Here is a 23,994-nt window from a genome sequence, read left to right as displayed (position 1 = left end):
CATCTGGGATGTGGAAAAACTGAGGGGTTAGTTTTTTGTTCACCTTTGTCCATTTTCTCTTTTTTTTATTAATCAACTGTTATGTCTTTGGAGATCTGCATCTGTTGCTTTTGATTTAGAAATGTTGACCATGTTCCATGCAAAAGATTTTCTTTTCAAGAAGACTAATGTAAAGTTCAGGAGAAGTCCAGCAGACTGACCACTGAAAATTCCATCAGCTTACAACTAAAATATTGCTGTTGTTTACCAGTGACTTTGCAAAAGTTTATTGTACCAGTGGGAAGGAGAATGTTCCTCTCTTGGGGGGGATAATGCTGTTTCTTTGTTCCTGCTGCTACAGAATGACAGCAGAGTAGCATCTGGTATTGTGGCTTCTTTGCCTCTACCTCTGAAAATTATTGTCTCTGCTGAGCTTGCCTCCAAGAAGAGGACTCTTCTTGCACAGGTAATTGGCAGTTGGCATTTCTTCAGTAAGAAAAGTCACCTTTGTGCCAGAGGAGCAGAGCCTGTTTGCTGTAACTAGCAGTCTGTAATTCTGGGGATCCTGGTGTTGCCTGAGTTACTACTGGCACCAATCATGGAAAAGATAGCAAGTGTGTGGAGGGTCACATGTTAAATTTGCTCCTGTGAGAGTGAAGGGAGTGACAGTAGCAGAGCTGTGTGCTGAGACACCAGCTTGAAGTGAGAACTGAAGGAGGACAACCTGTACTGGCTGGGGCACTAAAGAGCTCTCCTCCTGCTTTCTCCAGGTGTGTGTATTTGCAGTATATGATGCAGCATATGATGCCGTAACCACCTCAGGTGTATGTTTTTAGCATGCTGAGCCCTTCAGTGGTTAAGTGATTTTTTTGTGGGTTTGGGGTTTCTTGGTTGGGTTTTTTGTTTGTTTGTTTTGTTGTGTGTGGTTTTTTGTTTGTTTGTTTTTGTTTTGGGTTTTGTTTTGTTTCCCTTTCCCTTCCCATTTTAATTAAGAATGTCTTGAAAGCCAGGACATTCTTTACTGCTATAGTGGCAGATGGAACTCTGTGCCAAATAAGTGAACTGTGTAGAGAGCTGTTCAGGGACAGAGTCTGTTTTGCCTGGAAAGTTCAGGGCATAGAATGGATTCTTTTTTCATCCCCCAACTGTTTTTGTAGTTCTGGTGCTACAGTGTGGTACTGCAGTTGTGGGAGGTGCTGGGGGCTACTTCTCAGTCCTGAGAGACATTTCCCTGAAGTACTGAACCTGATGGTCTTGTGCAATGTGTAATACAAAGTCTTCCAGTCAAAATTAATCGTAATAGCTCAGCACTTACTTGTTCTCTGAGGAAAACAAAGGTTCTGTTGTGGAGAGCTAAGAATGGACTTTGACAAGTGCTGAGGGTTTGTAATTACAATTTCATAGTCAATTGTAAGAAAGGGTCACAAACTAAAAACTTTTGACATGAAACACAAAGATGAGCTGTTCAGAATTCTACCACACAATCCTCTTACCTTCCTGCAGCTAGGTAGGTTCCTGTTTGGTTTATATGCAGTTCCATACTGACATTGTTTTTATTGGCAAACATTTGTAATTGAGTAAATTGACTTGTACACGAGGTTGTACTTGGTGCCAGAGCTTCAGAGCTTCCTCCCTGTGTTCAACACTTGCGACGGACACCATTAGCACAACTACTCTTCCTTTGGTGAGCACAGACAGGCTGAGGCCTGTTTGTGGTAGCACAGGTGGGCTTGAGACATGGAAAATGCTTTCTTCCTCCAAAACAAAAAAATCTTCCTGAATCACATTAAGAAGAATTTTCTCCTTTATTACTTGCAGATAATTCTTTATTATACACAAGTACTTTACTCAGCAATACTTAAATGAGCAATTTACGCATTTCAGAATTTCTTTGAGGGCAAGTTGATTTTACACCACTGAGTACAGGAGGCAGCGTATCACAGGCTGGAATACTCTAATAATATAATTGATCCTGTTCTTAAGGGTGGTATTAAGAAAAGTCAATGGAAAAGTTTTCAGAATCTGCTACACTTTCAACTACCTCTTTGATCCAGGGGATGTAGTTGGATACTCTGGTGTATACACTGTATTTCCCTTGTTTGGCACAGCCCTTGCCCCAGCTGACGACGCCCAGGAGGAACCAGGTGCTGCAGTGGGACACAGTGAAGGGTCCCCTACTGTCCCCTTTGCAAGCATCGGCCGCAGCTGTGCGGTGACCCACACAGAACATGTGACCAGCCTGTCCATGGCCTGCTGGCAGCGTTCCAGGCCCACGACGGGCAGCCGCACCTTCATGAGGAAGCGCAGGGTGGAGCCCCTCTCATGTGTGGCTCCCCAGCCGCTGACCGTCCCCACCCTCCCCTCTTGGAAGAGCAGCGCAGCCAGGTTAGGGCTGGGCAGGCAGATAAGAATCACGTACTTGTACAAAACAGCGGCGCTGCTCAAGTAGAGCAGGGCAATGTCAGGGTACAATGCCCTGGTGTTGGAATTGTAATGTGGGTGCGTCCAGCTCTGCTCCACAGCGATCTTCTGTTCCTTGAATTCTCTCTGGTATTTGTCAAAATCTCCTGCAGTCAGGACAAGCTAAAACGTTAAGCAAACTGTGAACAGACTCGGTGATATTGTCACAGGGAATAGGAAGGATAGGGGGTTATAATGCTTTGATCTTTTGTTCCAAGGCAGCACAGCCCAAACCAAATCCTGCTTGTGGCAATGATTTCTGATGCTGCAGTCCAAACTCCCCAGGTGTCCTTTAGAGGCAGGACAGCACTGGAGCCTGGATGCTGACACACTAACATAGATTATTTATTTCCCATAAATACTCTTGGGAAACTTTTGTTACTAATCACTGTTGTGTCTAAGCTTCCATGCAATTGTATGTTTTCCCCCTACATGACATCAGCATTAAGCTGCAACTGGCCCTAAGGCTGGAGAATTGTTTGCTGTCAGGTGCCCAGTGCTGGAACACTGTTTGCTCCTCTTACACATCCCTCTCCACGAGTGTTCAAGCACAAAATTGTGTTTGCTGCAGCATTACTGCTGCAAAGGGTCCTATTCCTGTGGCTGGAGCAGGGGAAGGAGCTTTGTCCTCTGAGGCAGTTATAAGCTTAGTGGAAGAGGCAGCACAGGAGGAAACTAATCTTTAGGCTAGTTAAAACCTACAATGGCCTTGAGTACAGTCAGTCACCTGCAGGAACTCTCCTTCATCCTGAAGAGTCCCTGAGATGTGCTTAGTTTCTGTGCACAGTGAGTTTGCCAAAATGGGTCTGTGCTTTATTCTCCCAGGTTCTCGAAAACAAAAACGACCAGCTGGAGCCCCTCAGCACTTGCATGGTGCCAAGGCCCTGATGTGTTCCCTAAATCCCAGAGAGGCCGGGCCTGTCTCAGCGCTGCCTTGCTGTGTCTCACAAAGCACAGTTGCAGTCAGAGGTGCCCCGTGCTCACCCAGGGTGACGTGCTGGGGGCTGACGAGGTCTAGGCAACGCACGGCTGGGATCACCCAGCGCCGGCCGATGAGGCTCCCGCTGCAGAACCCAACGTCCCGGAGCAGCACCTGCGGGAGGGGAGGCAGAACTCGGCACCAGGGCACGGCCAGGCTCCTGCACACGCTGTCGGCTGCAGGACCGACCCTGTGTAAGGAATATGGCTGGTGGGAAAGACCAACACACCAAACACTGGTGGGGTGAGAACAGTAATAAAATGATTGCACTGCCAGGACAAGGGAGCAGAGTGTTATAAGGAACTAAGCTTGACAAACTTAAAATCGACTTAGAGCTGCAGTGGCTGACATTCCTCTGAAGGAACAAGTATGACTGTGTTTTTTTCATGTGGTTTGAAAAGTTTTGGGGGCTGGGAACAGAAACACAAGGTGTAGTTCATTGGGACTCTGATAATAAAATTTGTAATCATCTACACAGTAACAAATGGAGAAGTTAAAACATGCTGCTCTGTATTTGATGTCTGTCTTGTCTGTTCAAAGTTATAAGCTCCATCAATGCCTCAGCATCTCCTCCGTTAAACTCCCCAGGTCAGTTAATTCATGTGTTAAACTGAAAAAAAAGCTTAAATGTTGGTACTCTGCACCTCCAGTGATGTTAATAACAAAAGAGTGGAAAGGGGTGTGACACTGTCTGGCCTCTTACTATGGTCCAGGTCCTGGTGTAATTTCCTGTTTTACATGACCCATTTTGACTTAAATCCGTGTACTATTGATGCTTTTAATTCTCTTCAACAGTGCTAGAAATAAAAACTGAAAATTAGCAAAGAATTACCAGAAAATGCTGTTTTAGGTTATAAAGAACTAAAATGCAAAGGGTTTACAAAGCCCTTAAAAATTATATATATATATATATACATATATACACACATATATATATACACACACATGCACGCACACGAATACAAGATTAAATTACAAATTGCCTGCAGTAATGAAAATTTAAAACTTCCTCAGTTTCCTTGATGGTAACACAACATTCCTATCTAACAACCCAGAATCACAGTATAAAATGGTGGCAACACATAAAATTGGCTAATAGTGACATTTCCACTTGTCAAAGTGCACAATGGATGCACAGTGCACCCAGGCTCAGCCTCTGATTTTTCCACCTGTGAATACCTCCTGATGTGTTGAATTGGGAAATCCACTTGTATAACAGCAGTAAAATAGACTGAGGGTAACATGAGGGTTTTTTAGATCAGAATTTCTGTGTACAAGCCCCCACACAGCACTAGGACATTGGCCAAACAGAGACAATAGAGTGAAAATTAGTAACAAATAAGGACATGCAGAAAAATGCCCCCAAAACCATGATTTAAAATCCAAAACAAGACAATGGAAACAAACACTTCAGTTGTCTCTGTTTGCCACATGCACTTGCCTTCACCTTTGAGCCCTCTGTTTTACCTTCCTTACTGTAACACCTGCTCAGCATTCTAAGGAATCTCAGCTGGCCATGGTACCTGCCTTGTGAAAACTACCAGGCTTCCAAAAGGAGACAAAGCCTGGCTTTTCCTCAAGGACATGCAGAGACAACCTGAATGAGAGCACAAAAGATCTGACTGAAGAAGACAGGGTATTAACAGTCCAATCCAAAAAGCAAGATAGAGTGAAAATGACACAGGTATTTAAGGTCCCTATCATCAAAAAGCCCTGCAGAAGACTGTGAAATATGTGTGGCTCCATTGCTCTCAACCTGAAAAAACTTTATAATGGCTTGATGAACTCTGCTCCTCCTGATGGACCCAGTGATGTTAAAGTAAAAAAGCATTTAGGTGTGGTGTTTATGGTGAGACTGGAAGAGAAGTATTACCTGCCAGGGGCAATGTCCATGATGACACAGAGTTCCTCCCATTACCCTGAAGTCATACTGCTCCAAAGTAGAGATGATGTTCATCTGGACGGGCTGAGGTGTGTTCAAAACACTTCCCCAGTCACTGCTCTGATGCAGCCCCTCATTCATATATTGAACTGCCCCCATTCTATTCTGGCCAGAGCCCTCCCCTCATTTCCCACTGTTCCTTCCCGCCTGGCTGCAGGTGCTGTGGCCTTGTTCTGCTCTGCAGGACCCTGGTTCAGCTCACCCTGGGCAGCCGGGGCTCCCCTGGGTCTGCCAGGGCTGGTGGTCCCTCTACCGCCTCGTGGTGCTCAGGGACACAGTGTTCTTGCCCCACAGCACTGTCCCACAGCGGCTTCTGGGTCACAGAGCCCACCAGTGTCTTGTTCCAGCTGAAAATATCTCCTGCCATCCCTGTTTGTCCAGCGTCACCCTTTGTGCATGCGGTCTGCTCAGAGGCATCATTTAAAGTCTCCTTTTCCCCAGCGTCACTGTGTTCCAGCTCTGTCTGCTTAACTGTGCCCTCTATGCTCCCATTCCACTTCGGCACAACATCCCTACGCCCCCACTGGCTTGATCAGGCCACAACGAAATGGTGCTGGAGGGAGGAATGACAGAAACAAAAACTTGAGCTTAGCATATGTGGTGGTGTGTTGAACTCAACACAAAGCAGTGCTTTTCATGTCCAAGGAAAACATTAAGAGCCCAGGAACAACCCTGACATCATCATGTTGTGACCCGTTGTTGGCCACCACCTGACAGAGGTGTGCAGAGCTCATTGCCCAGAAATGGGCCTGTGGCTGTGCCTTCTCTGAGTCACCGGCATCACCCAGAAACAACCTGCCCAGGGCCCTCCTCAGGACAAAATGCAAACCCAGCACTCCCTTCCTGCCTTAACAGCAGTTTTAAAGCCCCTGTCCTGTCCCCTCGCCTCCCACACAGCACTTCAGCATCGTCACTCCATTCAGCCTGTGTGGATGCAGAAGGAACAGACCCAGAGCTGACTGTCCTGCTGCTCCTTGACCCAGTACGTGCTCACAGGGGCACTGGATTACAGACACCTCATAGAGAGGAACCTTAACATTTAAAAGAGATAAACGTTATATATAAGACCGATCTTTTCACACGCTAAGTGCAAGATGCAACTCCTCTGCAATTAATGAAGGAGAAATCGCTGCCTGCCAACCTGCCCGGTGCCTGAGGTAACCCGAGCCGCCCCTGCTTTACCTGCCTGCACGCATCTCTTTCCATCCTAGTGCAGGGCGTAGTCCCTGGCGCGGGAGCACATCGCGTTGAAGGCGCTGTCGCCGTCCCTGCAGTACTGCCAGCAGCCGCCGTTCTTGTACCAGCACTCCAACCTGTCTGCCAGGAAAACACTGGCACCTCGCGGTCACAGCTGCGCACGGGCAGCTCCCAGAGCTACCATTGCATCATGGAAAGTAGGAGAACATCTGCCGGAATCTCACAGAGAAACAGAAGGAACCACCTCTTACAGTTCCAGAAACCCATGCTGAGTTACAGCAAACCAGACTATGTTTGTTGTTCTGTTTTGATCATTCTCCTCCTATTTGCCAACACAGCTCCCTGAGGCCACAGCTGGGTTCAGGGCCTTTCTGCCTGAGGTGCAGGGGCAAGAAAAGGCCTAGAAGAGCAAACATTTCTAATTACATCCGCTTTTGATCCATCTGCACACCTTGTGTTTTATATCGAGGCAGGTTTAATGCACAGGGCATTTTTAGGGGCGGGGGGGAAATTCTCTGAGAATTGACTGAGATTTTTATTCATTGTTACATTAAAAATAATCACTTTTAATTGTTTCACTGTACAAAGAAAAAGTTGACTTGGAGGAAAAAATTACTTTGTCTTTTGCTATTATTTCATGCCTCAGTTTGCAAACTGGATACAGCCTTCCAGAGGGTCAAAAATCTGACAAGAGAAGGCAGTTTTGCTCCTTCTTTTCCCATTATTCATATATTAAAACATAAATATAACATTATTTTGCTTATAGTAAGCTTTGTCTCATTTGTTTGATGATTATCTCAAAAAAAAAGAGCCTCACCATGACTGATCTCCACTGCAGAAATCTATGGCAAGAGTAACTAGAGTTGTTATCCCTCTAAAGTGATAAAAGGGGTAATTTCCTGTCATTTCTTGAAAGCAGGTGGAAGATGACCACATGCCATCCTTCCTTCACAATGGATGTCAATGTGTCTGCATCTGTACCCACCTGTTTCACAGTTGTCTCCTCCAAAATTGAGGGGGCAGATGCAAAAGTAATTGTAGTGTCTTATTTTGCACACTCCACCATTGTTACAAAGATTTGTATTACATGGATTTAAACCTATGGAGAAGAAACAAGGTATAGTGTAACTCCAGGAATTAAGAGAAATCTGGCTTTAAATTGCTATGTAATTCTTTGTACCCAAGAGGGACACAAGAAATAAATTTTAAAAAAATTAATTTATTCCCTACCTTTATAATTGAACCAAAATTCCATCTGCAAGAAGAAATCACAGATTAAAAGAACAGTCATAAACGGTCATATTGATTACTAAAGATATAATTTAGAGAACTCTTTTTTTGGGGTCCATGTAAACTGACATTTTGATTAGAACCATGAATACACTCTCAGAGCAGATATCCTGATCACCACCATGCCACTCACTTTTGCTTGCACCATGGACCAGTGCCAGAGTGCACAAAGTGTGCTGTCCTGAACCGAAATTAAACTGAAAGCCCACATCCATAAATGGTTTAGCCAGTGAAATGTCCCCTGACCTAGGAGTTTCAAGTGGTACCATCACCACCTGCCCCCCCACCGGCCACAACGTGTCAATGCAAGCTGCCTTGTTCTGAAGAGCCAGTTCCCCTGTGCTGGTCTGCCTGCTGAGGAGACATCACCTGGCACCTCGGGCTGGATCCAGGAGAGCTCAGTCCCCTTTGTGTGACACCCCTGAGCAGAAGGCCCTGGCAGAACACCCCAGCCCTGCTCCCAGTACGATGCTGTTGGGCCCTGGGAGCAGGACATCCCTCCTCTGTATTTGGAGGGTCTAATCTAGCAAGTGACCTCTGAAAATGACCCAGTCACGTTGCTGGATTGATGCTTACACAGATACGGGGTTTAGATCTTTTCAAAGAATTGTGTTTGACATTTACACAACAAACTGAGCAGTCAACAAAGTGAAATCTCACAGATGCCTTGAGTGACACACCCTGAAGTGACTCAAGTTGCAGAGTCCATAGGCACACACCTACCAAAGCCACACCAGGTAGCTTGGGAAGGATTTTTTACACCTCACTGTTAACTTCCCTCTATTTCTCCTAAAATCAGGTTTCTCACTGTTTTCTCCTGTGAATGGAAGATCTCCTTAGCCTCCTCAAACGAACACTTTTCCTCATTCCATTCTCTCTTCAGGTTCCCTGGACAAATCTCTTCTAGGAAGTGGTTGGCACGTTTATGGACTCACAGCATCTCATGGGCTCTGTCTTTTCTTATAAACACTAGAAGATCAAAACTGAACAGTAGGTACAGGAAGACAAAGCAACAGAATTGCTACAGACAGTCAGACATGTATTCAGTGGAGTGATATAAATACTGGGAGTGGAAATTTACACAAACAGCCCAAAGGAAAATAAAATTAGTCTGTGTTCCAGCAAAAGATACCAGTAGTTTAGGCTTTCTTTCAGTGAAACAAAAGAACCACTAATGAGACCTGCAGATAAGTGCAGAAATATTTTTTTATTCCACAAGACTCTTGAGTATTGCAGCTTCTTCTGTGGAGGATGGTTATATTTTTCTGCTTAACCATCTTGATTCACAGCAATTATTAGTTTGATATTTGGTAATGGAGACCCAGTTTTACACATGCTACCCTGGCCACAACAGGACAGACACCAATCCTCCATTAAGAGAAATATTAAAGTGTCAGTTTTGTACTTACATTTATTTAATCTCAGCTTCACTTCACTAAACTACCTGCCCTCCTCCTGTGATGCCTGAAGCTACTACTGCCAGTAAGGTGAGGAACGGCAAAAAGAGGGAATATGACAGTAAGGTACCACCCACACACCCCCTGCAACTTCTGAAGGTTTTTGCCTTTTTGTTACATCTCCAGAAGTGTGGCCCAATATCCAAAGCCCAGCAGATGGAGAGGCTACTGCTACCAGTGTCCTAAGGTGAAAGCTCAGACTGTAATCCCCACAAGCCTATGAAAATCCACACAGCAGTGGACCTAACAGTGCTCCATTTTCCAAGTCATGGGGCAGTGTGCTGGATGAGTCAAACCCTTGGACATAGTTTATGGAGTTGGACTGTGAAAACACACATTTCTTTGTAGCTGCAGAAACAGTATCTACAGCAGTGCCTGACATTCAAGAATGATATTAAATTGCCTCATTTCTAAGCAGTTAATAACAGCCCACAAAAACTCCTAGTGGAGAAAGGCTTTGGACAGATCCTGCTGTCTGGTAACAGAGAAAATGTCTTTCATGTGCATGAGTGAAATTTCCCTTCACCCCCCCTTGTGTTCTGGGGTCACCTCAAAGGATTTACCTACTCTAAGTAGCTGTCCCACACAGAGGAGATGGCTGTGGTGAGCCCTCTGGTGCGCAGATACACTGTCAGCTCTGCTCTTCCTGCTCTGCAAGGACAGCCACAATGATCCCCAAGATCTTGTACACTCTTGTGCCTGCTGTACAGCTCTCTGAAGCCATTTCCAAACCTTGTGTAGTACAGGTTGAGAGTGCCTCATTTTAGCTTCCCAAATTGGAAATCTTTGCCATGCAAAAATCATTATGATTTTGGGTTCAGTATCACAAGGAGAATATTTTTCAACAGGAAAGTGGGCTAAGTAGAAAGCTAAGAGTGCTAAGAAAGGCTGATTTCTCTTGGAAATTATATATATATATGAATACTCTTTTTTTCTTGTGCACTTCAGAAAGTGTTTCTTCAACCCATGGGACTTTGTGTCCATAACTGGAATGTAGTTTCATTTTAAATGCTGAAATTGCTACAATAACACAAGTGAAAAAGGTAACTCAGAAATACTACCTGAATATGAAAATGGGCAGCTGCTCTTGATGGAGCACATCAGCAGGATGTAAGGAGCTGCTCCCCATGTTAGTGAGCATTCAGAACACTCTGGTTGCCTTCAAAGAAGAATCAAGTTAGTATCAAGTTAATCGAGTTATCACAAAACCAGCTAGCAACAAAGATGAAGTAGAAGCAAGAGGACAAGAGCAGGAACAAAGAAATCCAAACCTCCCCAGTTCATTCTGACCTCATGTCCCTTGTTTCTCCAAGCCACCCCAGCAGGAATCCCATAGGCAGAGGCTGAGCGAGCCCAGGCTGTGGTGCAGGGTCTGAGCCAGAGCTCCCATGGAAAAGCCATGGGGAGCACAAGAATGCAGGCCTCAAAAGGAGCAGGGGCAGCACCAAGCCACAGCCCAGTCTCCTCTGTGTCGGCTCTCGCGCTGAGGGCAGATGCACAACCAGCCATCAGCTCCAGCATTTCCAGCAGTTCCAGCAGTCCCAGAAGTTACAGCAGCCACTATGCAATTCCTGATGGTCTGGGCAAGTTAGATCATCCGCAACAACCCCACCCAGGTGCCAGCTACCACACAGCTGGCAGTAACAGGTACAAGACATAAGTTTGGATTTCTTGGTATTACCTTCCCATGCTGGATGATTTACCAGGATTTGACAGCACGTACCTCTCTGCTACCTGCAGCATGTTTACAAAAACACAGGATCCAGAGTGAGTTCAGCTTACACAGAACCATGCATTTATACTCACTTTCTTCCTTACTTTTTTAGGGGAAGACAGGAAAGAGATTTGGATGTACACCAGGAACAGCCATGAGGTCAAGAAGTTGATCATTAACCTGTACAAATATTGACAGAGGAGAGACAACCTGGATTCTATGAAACGCATTAGAAATCCAAAATCACCAAAAAAATGCACGTGTGTTTCCACACATATACACAGGTACATTAAAAAGAGAATTCAAAAGGTCTTTAAAAATATCCTTCAGTAATAAATCCACCTTTTGCAACAAATTTATTCAGGAAAATGTGAAAATTTTGAGAGCAAATTTCTGATACTCCATCATCTTTCAGCAGGTAAGACCAACTGATTTGGAAAACACACAAGCTGCTCTGTAAACATCGCTGAAATGTGCAGAGCTGGGAGTGTGCAGGAGGATTCACAGCAGTCATCGGCAGGCAGGGAAATATTGCCCTGTCACAGTCACATCCACCCCCGACATCACACTTTCTGCCATTACTCAGACCTGTGTTTTACTGGCTTTGAACACAATCGTGTTTTTCCCTGTAAGTCAGTGTTAAAGGTTCCCTCTTCCCAGTGCAGGCCTGGTGGGAAGGCTGCTGTTCAAAGCATTATTTAATGTTTGTCCATCCCTAAATCCTGTCCCACAGCCAAAAGAGGAGGAGAAGAGAGAGACACAGCCAGCAAGTGACATAGAAGCTCTTGGCTTGACTGCTACTTCTTCAGTGCATGACTCAACATTCTCACTTGGGTAATATGCACAGAAGTAGCTTCTGAGGGAACAAGTTCATGAATGTAAGACGTATTAAGCCTCTCTGCTGATACCATATTAATGTTCTTACAAACCCTAATAAAATTTTATTGTACCTGGGGGGTTTTTATTTAACAGTCTCATCACAAGAGTAAACTGAAGTCCTTCACTGATCCAAACACGCATCCAATCCCATAGAGATGTTGGAAATACATCACTACAGCAGAGATAGTTTTTCTTTCTGCAGGGTTAATTATGTTTAACATGTCTCAAGTACTAAAATTAGAAGCAAGTATAAATTGTGATATTAAGCTTCACTTGGACAGTGACTACTTCCTGTGGACTTACTGGTGCTGTATGTCTTTATTTCATTTACTGGTATACACACAGAGACGCAAACAAACATATATTTATCAGTAAAAGCATCAGCAAAGGTAACACAGCCTGAAACTGATTGTGTTCACCAGAACAGGGGTGAACAGAAGTGTTTGCTTGCTTTGTTAATTAAAAGAGAATTACAGACCTCACAATAAACAGAGTCTGCAAAAGCTTGGAATTAAAGCTCTTTTTTCTTTTGTGAATTACACTAAAGAGAGTTCCCATTCCTTTTAAAGGAAGTTTGATGGGGGTAAAATCAGGCATCAAGTGCCCAAAGAATGGAAAATACAGGTAAGTTCCAGTTACCTGCTGAATCAATAATCTGTGAACACTGGAGTAAGATGTGAAGAATTGGAGGTAGTAATGATGTAATAAAAATTTCACTGGGTTGAAAGAAAAATTATACAAATACAGAGCAAACCAAAACAGTTACTGTGGGTAAACCTTGAAGTACAGCTGAAATGACAGAACTGCATCTCTATAGTTTTGCAAAACTCTTTCCTTTGTCCCCTCCTGCCTCCACCTCAACCAGTTCAGACATTTTACACCTCAAAGATGGAGTTGTCTGACCATGGACAACCTTATATTCTACAATGCTGTATGCACAGCATCTCAGCCAACAGAGGATTTTTTCTTGCCTGTAAGGCCTAAGTAGGACCATGCCACAAATAAACAACACAACCTGCAACAAACCAATGTAAGCAAGAAAAAAAAAGAGGAAAAAAATAAATACCAAGGAAAACAGCACACAAGGTTAACATATACTCAACATTTAATACTGAAGATCTGACAGTACATTACACTACATGCTGTTACTAGCACAGAGCCACAACATTCCAGACTCTGGATCAGAATCAACCCTTAGAAGGAGCTGACACATCTATGTGGTGCTGGATCCACTCAAGGTACTGACTAACTTTGGTGTAGACTCCAAATTTCTCCCTTCTCCCACAGCCTTCACCCCAGCTAACCAGTCCTACCAAAAACCAAGTATCCTTATATCTAGTGAACATAGGGCCTCCACTGTCCCCACTGCAGGAATCTTTCCTGTCTCCCAGGCTCCCAGCACACAGCATGTTGTCAGAGATAGGGGAGCTCATGGCCTGGGCACACTCGTTCCGGGGCACGATGGGGATTTCAATGTACCTGAGGGAAGCAGCATAGCTGCTGTTACGCTCGCTCCTGCTGCCCCAGCCTGTCACCACCATCTGCTTCCCACTCCTCATCAACTCCTGTTCTGCCAGGTTGCGGGTGGGAAGGCAGATTGGGAGTGCATATGTGTAATACATCACATGCTCAGCCAAGTGCAGCATGGCTATGTCATTATCCGAGGTCTTCTTGGTGTAATTTTCGTGGGTCACCCATTTATCAACCCAAATGGTTAGCTCATCTGCCTCAGGACGGAAACGGAATTTACCTGGAAGAACAAACAAGATGACAGATGCTGCTAAAGCTTCTTTACCTTGAGCACCAAAGCATCTGGATTACACTGGGCATTAGGACTGCATTCCATGTTTTTACTTCTCTTTTAATACAGACAATTGCTTATGTCATATGTCAACAGTGTTCTTAACAGATGAGCAAATCTGTAAATTTTTCATATTTATAGAAATCATGAATACCTACAGAGCCCTAGAGCTCTGGTCGTCAGCTAGGAAACCAAAATGCCATTTAGTGTTCATATTTCAGTATACTTGTGCAATGTGAGAGACCTTCAGGAGGAAAACAACCTTCTTGAAGTCAGCATTAAAAGCTGGGAGAGCAAGCACACCACAAAACAGGACGTTTACAACAGGACATGAGCTTTACACTGCATAGCCAGGGCCTGGATGGCTGAATGTAATGTTGACTGACAGGTAAGGTTACTGCTTTCTTATATCTTACATCTGTATTTTAAGGAATTTTTGACTGCTTAAGACTTCTCAGTTGCTATTTGTACTACATGATCATGGCTACTTCATGGGCCAAGCAGTTTTGGAACAGCAAGCAAAAAACTAGGTAAAAAAGGGCCAGAGGTAAGAAGTCATTTGTGATACACTGCAATAGAAAAGGCAGAGCTAGGTCTTTCTGGCAGGCTGTCAGTGAGGTCTTGCAGGTTTTTTTTCCTGTAAGGAGTGTGTCCAAGCATAGGGAATTATGAGCCACATAAGTTACAGAAATATATTCTCAAAGGATCTCTTAAATCCAGCTTTGGATCTTGGACTTCCAGACCACTTATTTCTGAGTCTCTCTTCTTGCTCCTCTGCAGACAGACAATGGGAAGCTCACACATGGCCAGAGCAGACAGCTGAAACTGCTCTGATGTCTTATACTAAGTGGCACCAGCCCCTGAAGTATTTTATAGTATTGAGCCAACAATCACAGATTAGTTTTTCTCTCTTATCACAACCTCTTTTCCTTGTGGTGACAGTGATCACAGCACTCTTGAGCCAGCCTAAAGCCATTGTGGCTGGGGACTGGCTGGCAGGCAAGAGGCTGGGCTTTATTCCCACCTTCACAGGTACAAACTCTGCTTTAGGCCTCAGAAATAACTCTGGACTCGAGCACTGTCAGACCATCTCCTCTGAGGAAGGCAGAGTGACTGTGCAGGAACATGCTTGCTGTGGGGTCACACGCTCCGTATGTCAGCACAGCCACCAACTACCTCCATCCTGAGGCACCCATCAACCAGTGGGTGAGACCTTTTGCACTGCAGTGACAGATTCCCTCACCCCAACCCAGGGGGACATCCTTTGACTTCTGGTGGGTCATCCACCCTCAGAGTTTCAAATTCGAGAAATCCTGGATGTATTGAACCCAGAGGTTGTGGAAATGAATCGAGTTCCTTCCACAAAATAAGGAGCATCATAATCTTGCTGCTGGCATAAAGTATTAACTATGAAGGCAGAGACAGTATTTTGAACTGAATCATTACATCCACCTATCTGCTCTATTTTCTTGGAGTTCTGAACACACTTTTGGATGTTTTTAGGCTGGAGATGCAGGAACAAGAGCCAGAAACAGGAATATTGTGTTGTTCTCAAATCCCTCTTCCAAAACTTCAGCTACTCTGAGAAGTAACTTTCTACTACAAAGCCACGAGCCCCACTACCAGACTTCTCTCCTAGCTGAGTGCAAATCCAGATGCTAATTCCTCCTCCAGTTTTGCTCCTGTGGATGGCAAGCTGCAGTGGGTCAAGTCCAGAAGGGTGTGGGATATCCCAGCCTGACAGACAGGTTGAATACCACCTGTGCAGGCTCAGTATGAACACTTTCCTGGCTGCCGCCACGGACATGGCAATGTCTCCACCCAAAATTCTGTTCCATGTCCCTTCACAGACGTCTCCAGGCTTTTTTTATGAGAACTGCTTTTGTGGTGGCAGATGTCTCTATGAAAAGGTGAATATGCTGGCACTAACAGGACCCAAGGCTGCATCACACACCTTTCAATTCATTCTGTGTTGGATGTACATAAATTTATTGTCTCTGCTCTCAAGCACCCACACATCCACAGTGTGTACGGAACATCACACAGACCATCTATTTTTAAGGCCGTATACACAGGCAGTATATCGGCAGGACTCTTCACAAATACTGGGAATAATCTATGCTTTCACTAATGGAAAGCAAGCAGTTGAGTTGTTATGCCTCAGCAGTAATGGTAGATACAAAACACTGTTAAAAAAAAAAAACCTATATAAGTGTGAATTAAATACTAATTATTTTTGTCTGTTAATTCAGAAGAAGCACTTACTTGACATCGTGACATTTTCTCATGCTCCAGAGCAGCAGAGCAAGTAAAAGCAGTGTTGCCATCCTGCAGCACCTCTCTTTCTTCTTGAGTGAAACACTCTTAAGTAACAGTGTTTAAATGCATGAAAAGGGCAGAAGAGACCCTGTAACTTTCTTCTTCTAACATCAAGACTTTTTTTTCAGTATTGGGATGACTTTAAATATTTTCATCAACAGAGAAAGACAGGCAGAAGAGACCAAGTCTTTCTACCTTACAGACCAGCAGCAGCACTCAGAAGGCATCAGCTCACTTCCAGAGTAAGGTTGATAATGGCACAAATGAAATCAGATTTTTACTAAACTTTGTTTTAAGCTAAGGTGGATATTAAATACTGCCTAAAGAGACCACTCCTACAGGACTTTTGTCTTCAGAACCTGCTAGTCTTTTCTCTGAGATGATAAATGTTGGGAATGAAACAGTTATATTTAAAAAAGACAGGGACAGGTGATTTTTCCATACCAAGTTTTACTCTGAACCCCTTTTGGTTCTCAAGGCAGTGTGCTGCTGTTAGGACCCAAGCTGGATGGATGAGAACACCCCCACATAGAAACGTCCCTTCAGTATTTTCCAGCATAATCTGAAACAAGATAAGAGAGGTGTGACACTGCATGGAGCACAGCTCACAGAATACTGTACTCATTCTTCTTGGAGGCTGCCAAATACCCAGACTTATCAAGCACCAAAGCATGTCACATTCACAGAAGCCAAAGCTCTATAGTGGGACAAAAGCTATAGAGTCTCTCTGAAACACCAACAAAAAAGTTTTGAATGTTCTTCCTGAATGAGGGCTGGCTTCATCCAAATCAGCATGGGGTGATGCTGTTCACTGTAAAGCAGCACTTTGTACACAAAGCTTTGAAATACAGGGCACATATGAGGGGTCTGTCCCACACCAGAGATGGTGCATCACCTCAGGCTGCAGCTCTCACGCTATGGTGTAAAAGGCCCTTTAATATCAAAGATATTAAATATTTGCATTCATTAGTTCCATGGAAAGCTCTGTGAGGTCTCCCTTTTCTCTGCAATAACCCAGCCTGCCATGGCATATTTTGTTGATTAGATCCGCTAACTTGAATTTATGACAGACAAGGCTTATAAGAAAGGACAGGAAGATCACCTCCCACCAGAAGGCTGTTGCAGGAGCTGAAGCACACATTACATAGCATGAGCTCCCCAGGATGGAGCAACAAAGCCAGTGAGTGTCATCACCATCCTCTCGGCAGTATTAGCAAGATAAAGTCAAAAACTTGGCAACAGCAACAAGGTAAAGAGTTCTCACAGATACTATTTTTTTTCCCCCTGCTACTCCAACCTTTAGAATGCTTTTGAAAAAGCTAAGGGAATCTTAGCTTCATATGACACCACCACTAGCAATGCAGGAGCCTTTCTGGAGCAGGAAGGCAAGGCAGAGCAGTTCCAGAAGAGCCTGAACTATTTGTGGTGAAGAATCCCTTTCTCCTCACCTGCCATGGGCTGCCTCCCCTTCTTCCAACTGTTCCATCAATGAGCCGAATATTGAAGTCTGGTTTGGCTTCAATGTAATCCAACTTCACTCTTCCACAGGGGAACTCCACTACAGGAGGTGCAGAGAAGTTCACTAGCAAAGCCCAGTTCACCCAATACAAAACCTCTTTCTAAAGGATTCCCTCTGTCTCTCTAACCTAGGCTTCATGGAAGTCCCTCAATGGCAGAGGAATCAGCCTCCTGATTCCCCTCTATGTCTCCATGAGGCAAACCTGGACTAAGGATGGTGAAGTGGGTACAGAGTTGGGAAATACAGGCAGAGCTACTCTGCATGGAATAGACGTTTTGAAAACATGTACAAAGTGCACTGCAGACAAATCTCCCCTAAAACTCTTACATCAGTCTGAATAATCCTCTGTCAAGACTGGACTATAAACATCCTGTTCTTACCTACAGGCTCACACATGGTGTGGTCATCCTTGAGCTGATACCCTGATGCACAGCTGCACAAGCGATGCTGCTTGGAAGGGTCCTCCCTGCAGAAATGTTCACAGCCCCCGTTATCCATGGAACAGTTACTGTATTTGATCTCTGTGGGAAAAACAAACAGCAAGAGAGACGTGGAGTTTGGAAGTCAGAGTCACAGAAATGTAAGGTGGAAAAGTGACATCACACTTCAAGTGGGCAACAGCTGTCAATGGATTGGGATTGCAGTTGTGTGCTTCAATGGCACTCGGGCCCCAAGACAGCAAACAGACCTAGGTCCAGAATCAGGCAGTGAGGAGATGGAGGAAACAGATTACTGTCAGGTGGACTGGAGAACAGAAAAATTCCCTGTCACTATGTGCCAAGTCACACAGTGATACATGACACACAGTGCTCATCCCTAAATATGCTATCCAGCTTTTGTCCAAGGAAGTAACTGTCACAGTAATAAAATATTTGTAGTGGATTGGGTTTTCCCCTGTGTTTAAAAACCCCACCATAATACCTTTGTTGACAATTCTAAAGCCAACCGCTGCTTTACAGAGTTATTTCCAGTACTGGCAAAAATTTGGATATCTCATATCTTTAAAATTCTCCTATGGCAACACAAAGTTAATTTTGCTCTAGGTAAGCACAGATAAACCTCTTACCACATCAAGAAGCAAGAGAGAAATCACATTAGTAAAGAAAGTGAGTATGCTGTGCAATGACTGAAGTGTCGATCCCTGCTGCACAGAGATCCCTGACACAAAGGATGTTATTTTATAGTGGATTAAATGCAGTGTTACCATAACTGCACAGAACACCCTCCCAGCCTTTGTTACAGATGCAGGAAAATTTTCCTATACTGTCCTTGCAGATCCCATTGGAACAAGGATGTTGCTCACATTGATCTCCATCTGAAACAGATGGAGGAAAACTCAAGTTACTGAATCATACAGAGCTCACAGATCAAATATCAACATGAACAGACCCTCCCCAGATTCCCAAATATCACTCATGTTTCTCGAGCTTAATGACACCTCCGTGACACTTGGCCAGGGACAGGGCCATCAGTTTGGGCTCTCAATTGCAGCTGCAGAGCAAGTGGAGTGGGCAGAAGGGGAGGAAAGAATAAAGCCTGAGGCAGGCAGGGCAGCAGCAGGTTACTGCTTGACCATATCAGGCAGGGTTAGAGCATCAAAGCACTTTTCACCAATTCCTTAACTCTGGGAAGATGACTGATGATAGGTACAGGTGCACCTCGAGCAGTTTAGGAAGGTTGCTTGTATGACAGAACAGGAAAACACTCTCTGCACATCCCATATAAGGGAGAATGAGAATTTGAATCAGTACCAGTAACTCCTGAGGAAGCACAGAGAAGTGATTAGGAAAGTCTACTTACCTACATACTTGCTCCAAAAATCTAGCTGTGGAGAAACAAAACTTGTATTACAGCAAGAAAACCATTTTTAACAAGTGAGAGATTTAAAGTGTATCGTGATCTTGGCCAACAGGACACAGCACTCAGGTCAATAGCATTGGTCTCATTCTTCTTGGCAGTGTAGTGACTGGCACTACAAACCAAGAAAACCAGCCAGTGATCTTCCTGTACCACCTGTACTAAGCACAGACCTCCCTGCCCTGCTTGCAGGTTGTGTTTTCTTGTCACTTACTGCCAGGTAGGTCACCTGAGTTCACTTGAGCCCAGTTAGACAAAACATGGGCATTTCAAGGACAGACCCTCTCTCCTCTGGGGTCTGAGGGACAGCAAGGACTGGGTCATCCTATGCTTTGGGCCTACTCTGCTCAACATAGCAACAGAAAGTCCAACCCAACACAATTGAGTGTGGAAAGAGGTAGGAATCAGTGGACAATAAATGTAATGTCAATTCAAAATAGGAGGTTGGAGAAGGAGAAAGAACAGTGACGAGAGAATGCTTGTCAGGCACAATGGGGAGACTTGGGAGATACACTGAAAGGCAGCCAGGACCACTGACGGACAAAAAAAGGGGAAAGACTGGAAGGACCGGGAAAAATGCAGTGGCAGCAAAAATAGCCAATGGGGTCAAGAAAGGATTGGAATTAACTGTCTGGGACGTAAACCTCACCAGGTGGGTCAGGTGGGACATGTTTGAGCAACCATGCTTTGTGGCCCATACAGGGATAACTAGACAATTGCCGTAACACAGTGACACTCAAAACCATGCCTACACCCAATCCTTGTTCAGGAGAGATCCTTGTTCAGTACCGACAGCATGATCTCCTACGCCCTGGATTGCAATATTTTAAGATCGGCTAAGTTCCCCACTCTTCCTTAAAAAACCCAACTTACTGTTGCTTCCCTGGTTTCAAATATCTCACTGGCCTCCTCAAAGTCACAGAGCTCTTCATTGCACTCACGCTCCACAGAGCCTGGCTTGAGCTCCTCCAGGAAAGTGTTTGCCCTCTTCTGGATTCTCAGGACTTGGTTTGCGTCTTTACTGCTGTAAAATACTGCAAGCAAAAAGTGGAAAGCACAAGCAGAGAAAAAAGTTGACTGAAAACTGGTAGTGGTGCTTCCCAAAGGACACTTGTGAGAGCAAAAGCCCTGCTCCAGCACACCAAGAGAGGCTGCCCTAGACACCATGTGCTGCCTGTACTGTGCTGCAGAAGCAAGGTCCAGCCTTTGCCCTGTGTAGAGCACCCTGTGGTGCTGCAGAAGCAAGCTCCAGTCTCGGCCCTGTGGTGCTCTGACAGCTCGTAGGGCTCAGCAGGCCGCAGCACTGTCAACCTCTGCTAAAGGGAGTCAAACCCCCCCTAATGGGAACGATTCCAGCCACTCCCTTTCCTGACACAGGAGCAGGAAATGCACTTGCAGTGACTGGGAAAGGGTGAAGGCCATCTCTCAAAAGAGCACTTACTTGAGGTGCCACAGCCCCGAGAAGAGCAGGCAGCCAGCAGCAGCCCCACGGTGAGGAGATTCCACATCCTGCAGCAGGAGTCACCTGAGGAGGAGAAAGCAGGTGTCAAGAGGAGCACATTGCACAGTGACAAAAGACCCTGCTGCAGAGAGTTCCCATCCATCCAGCTCTCTCGCTTTTCAGAGAGCAGCTTCCCTGCTGCACACTCTGCTGTGCCTTGTCTCTGACTCCAGCTCTGGAGTAGCCATTCACTAGAGTCCCTCCAGACTGGTTTGCTCGTTCTCTTTAACACATCAGCAGCTCTCCTAGAACACTTCTGGCCTGGCCTGACCCCCTCCCCTTGTCACTGGACCTTTTTGACATGCTCCATGCTCCATTAAAGCAAGCTGTACTTGGAAATCTCAAAGGATACAAAACTTTTGAAGAACTTACTGCTTTATTCAGTGAGAATCAGTGTGATCTGTTCTTCCTCCATGAGCTCTGCTGGAACTTAGTTAATCCATAACTTGATATTTACTCTTTGGAGTGACATGAAGTGCCTTCTTTTTAGTTGTAAAACAAACAGTGCTCAGGGAGAGCTTGACCATTTACCTGCATGCAGGGGAACAGTGAAACAGCTGAGGCACCCACTCTGCCTTTTTCAAGCCGTTTTTTCTCCTTTTTGATTTTGTGGTAAGCAAAAATGGTTATATATAGTTTGCAATTGTATGTACTCAGTGCTGAGGTCTCTTGAGACATCTTGCCCTCTTCTCACAGCACACAGTCACCCAAAAGGGACACACATACTGTAATTCTTAAGAGTCCTTGTACTTCACTTTATCATCAAAGCTTCCACCACAAAATAGCCAAGGGAACTAACCCCCCTGACAGCCATGAGCTGTACCAGATGCTTATACTAGCATGTTGTATCTTCTGGTATCCTGGGTTAGCTCTCATCAGAACAAAGTATTCTACTGAATTCTGAGCACTAAACATTTAGCGAAAACCCCTATCCTTTGCAGGAGTTTTCCCGCATTGGAGGCAGTAGGAACCAGCGTGTCTCCAGTTCTCTGAGAATAGTGTGTGCAGTGGCACCTCTGTGAGCTCTGCAGCAGAAGTCCAGAATCACTCAGGCTGGAAAAGACCTCTAAAACCACTGAGTCCAGTCCATGACCAACCCCCACCTTGCCATTAGCTCAGAGCACTGAGTGCCACATCCTGTCATTCCTTGAACAGCCCCAGGGATGGGGACTCCAAACCTCCCTGGACAGCCCCTTCCAATGCCTGACCACCCTTTCCAGGAAGAAATTCTTCCTGATGTTGAAGATATGGCATCTTCATGCAAATTACCTGTGCACCCAGGAGTCCTCTGGGGTCCTTCATCAGGGAAAGTGCGACCAGAGGTTAGGGAAAGATGGGCCCCCAGCAGGATCTCAGCTCACATCCCATGAAACTGATTAGGAGAGCTCTGACTGCTTATAAACCTTTTGTTTCCTTTCTCCCCTCACAAGCCTGGCTATGGACTTTCTTGAAAACAAAATCTCTTTAAACAAAGTTCATCCATTAGGGACTTCAGCTAAAAGGATTGCTGCATCCATATCTGAGCTGGGGAAGATGTGTGCACTGCAAAGCTCTACTGGTATGTTCTTTATTCTCATGTCAGCCATTCAACAAGAAAACTTCAGCTGTGATTAATGATAACAGATTTTTGCTGCAAATTAAGTTTATGAAAAACACTGAAGACTGGAAACATAAAACAGGAAATCTAAATAGAAACACAGGTATTATTACACATTTTATCACACATTTAAAATTTGTAGCTGACCTGGCTATTTGCTACCATGTGGGTTATGTGGTTTTGAATACATGTTTTAAGATTTGGTATAGATTTGGTATATATATTTTAGAAATAAGACTGGAAATTCAGGACATGCACACCAACTGCCAGCCTCAAACATCCAAACCAACGTGTCAGCCTCCTAAAAACTTCCTTGCCACTTGCCACTGCAGTGAAGAAATAAGCATTTTAAAAGCCAGCACTTGGGCTCTTAGGTGTCTTATGCCTTCAGGTGGAGGTGATTGAAGAAAAGATGCTCCAGGATACTTCAAGTTTTGCATGCCAGGGAACCATTTCAATCTAAAACATCACAGTGCTGGACTCACTGCTGTCTAGTTCACCTTCATTGTAAAAAAATAGGTATTTTTCTAAGGAGGGCTAGAAGACAGTAAAGAGGAGAGAGAAACCTCACAAGAGAATGGCAAGACAGAAGCTCCATAAATTTAAATTAACACTGTGGAGATTTCTGATTAAGTGTTATGAAAGGTACTAATAATCGAAGAAACCACCTCCTTGAAGGAAAAAAGCATCATGGATGTTTCAAATTTCACAGCTGAAAGATACTCCCCTTTACAGCTTGAAGGGACAGAGCACACCAGAGTGTTTACACACCCCTGTGTATAAATAAAGCCAAAAGCTTTAGGTTTGCCTCTTCTACAGGAAAGCATCTGGCAAATTCTCAAATGTGTTCTCAGCATTTAGCCTCTTAGCCAGAAGCACCAAACCACTCCTCTCAAATTTTTCTAAATTTAAATTAAAACCATAAATTTCTGCAAATTAAGTAAATTATTGACAGATGTAAATTTTGATAGAGAAGGAAACAGAAGTGGCAAAAAAAGGTAGCACAAAAATCAAACCCCACAGCTCTTCAACAGTCATCCTGTGCTGCATCCATCAATGCTTCCTATTTCATAGCTTTTAATTTGGAACAAATCTGAACAATTCATTGAGCACTAAAAGCACCAAGTCTACGTCCTACATACACACTGGAGCCTCTACACACCAGAGCTCTACCAAAGAGCCCTCTCATCCCAAGTCCCAATTTCTTGCAAAACTTGCAGTGTTCTGTGAGCCATCATCTCTCCCTGTGAACTGTCTGAAATGAGACAGCAGCTCCAAACAGGCATTAAAAGAGGAAAGACAGGCTCATTTTCTCCAGAAAAAGAGACCACTCTTGCTTCCCTAGGAAACTCAAGCTGAAATATTGGTCTCCTCAGGCCGTTACTTGAAGATAAGGTCCTTGGAGCCCAAGGTTTTGCACAGTTCAGAGGAGCACTGGAACACGTGCCAGAAAGGCAAGAACACTTCTCCATGGAAAGACTATGTGCTGCTGGGAAGTGCTGC

At 44.6% G+C, this 23,994-nt stretch overlaps 1 protein-coding gene and 1 pseudogene across 2 annotated transcripts; both read right to left on the bottom strand.

The window, feature by feature from the left end:
- Positions 1-52: 52 nt before the first annotated feature.
- Positions 53-11,442, bottom strand: LOC146433561 (coagulation factor IX-like; annotated as a pseudogene). Its single transcript, XR_014854154.1, has 9 exons — positions 10,986-11,442; positions 10,366-10,463; positions 8,656-8,816; positions 7,788-7,812; positions 7,543-7,656; positions 6,543-6,677; positions 5,292-5,913; positions 3,424-3,532; positions 53-2,546 (listed from the first exon to the last, which is right to left on the bottom strand). The product of XR_014854154.1 is annotated as a coagulation factor IX-like (transcript).
- A 1,542-nt stretch (positions 11,443-12,984) lies between these two features.
- PROC (protein C, inactivator of coagulation factors Va and VIIIa) lies at positions 12,985-21,407 on the bottom strand. The gene is made up of 9 exons (XM_085070071.1): positions 21,267-21,407; positions 20,835-20,918; positions 20,267-20,427; positions 19,337-19,361; positions 18,741-18,851; positions 17,917-18,057; positions 17,466-17,575; positions 16,462-16,579; positions 12,985-13,647 (listed from the first exon to the last, which is right to left on the bottom strand). Exons 2-9 carry the CDS (start codon positions 20,899-20,901, stop codon positions 13,085-13,087), a joined length of 1,296 nt encoding a protein of 431 aa, XP_084926197.1. The 5' UTR covers positions 20,902-20,918; positions 21,267-21,407; the 3' UTR covers positions 12,985-13,084.
- Between the last annotated feature and the right edge of the window lie 2,587 nt (positions 21,408-23,994).

This window comes from Lichenostomus cassidix, chromosome 9, assembly GCF_008360975.1.
Source record: "Lichenostomus cassidix isolate B80296 chromosome 9, HeHo_3.0, whole genome shotgun sequence".
Taxonomy (NCBI): domain Eukaryota; kingdom Metazoa; phylum Chordata; class Aves; order Passeriformes; family Meliphagidae; genus Lichenostomus; species Lichenostomus cassidix.
The sequence above is the reverse complement of the archived record's forward strand: the minus strand, read 5'-3'. Positions and strand labels throughout refer to the sequence as shown.

Excerpts from the sequence above, each read along its gene's own strand:
- PROC (XM_085070071.1), bottom strand. The coding sequence starts at position 20,901 with ATGTGGAATCTCCTCACCGTGGGGCTGCTGCTGGCTGCCTGCTCTTCT. Across the intron at positions 19,362-20,266 it reads TTGAAACCAGGGAAGCAACA|CTAGATTTTTGGAGCAAGTA; the intron begins GTAAGTTGGGTT and ends GTTTCTCCACAG. Across the intron at positions 16,580-17,465 it reads GGGGAGGCAGCCCATGGCAG|ATTATGCTGGAAAATACTGA; the intron begins GTGAGGAGAAAG and ends ATCTTGTTTCAG.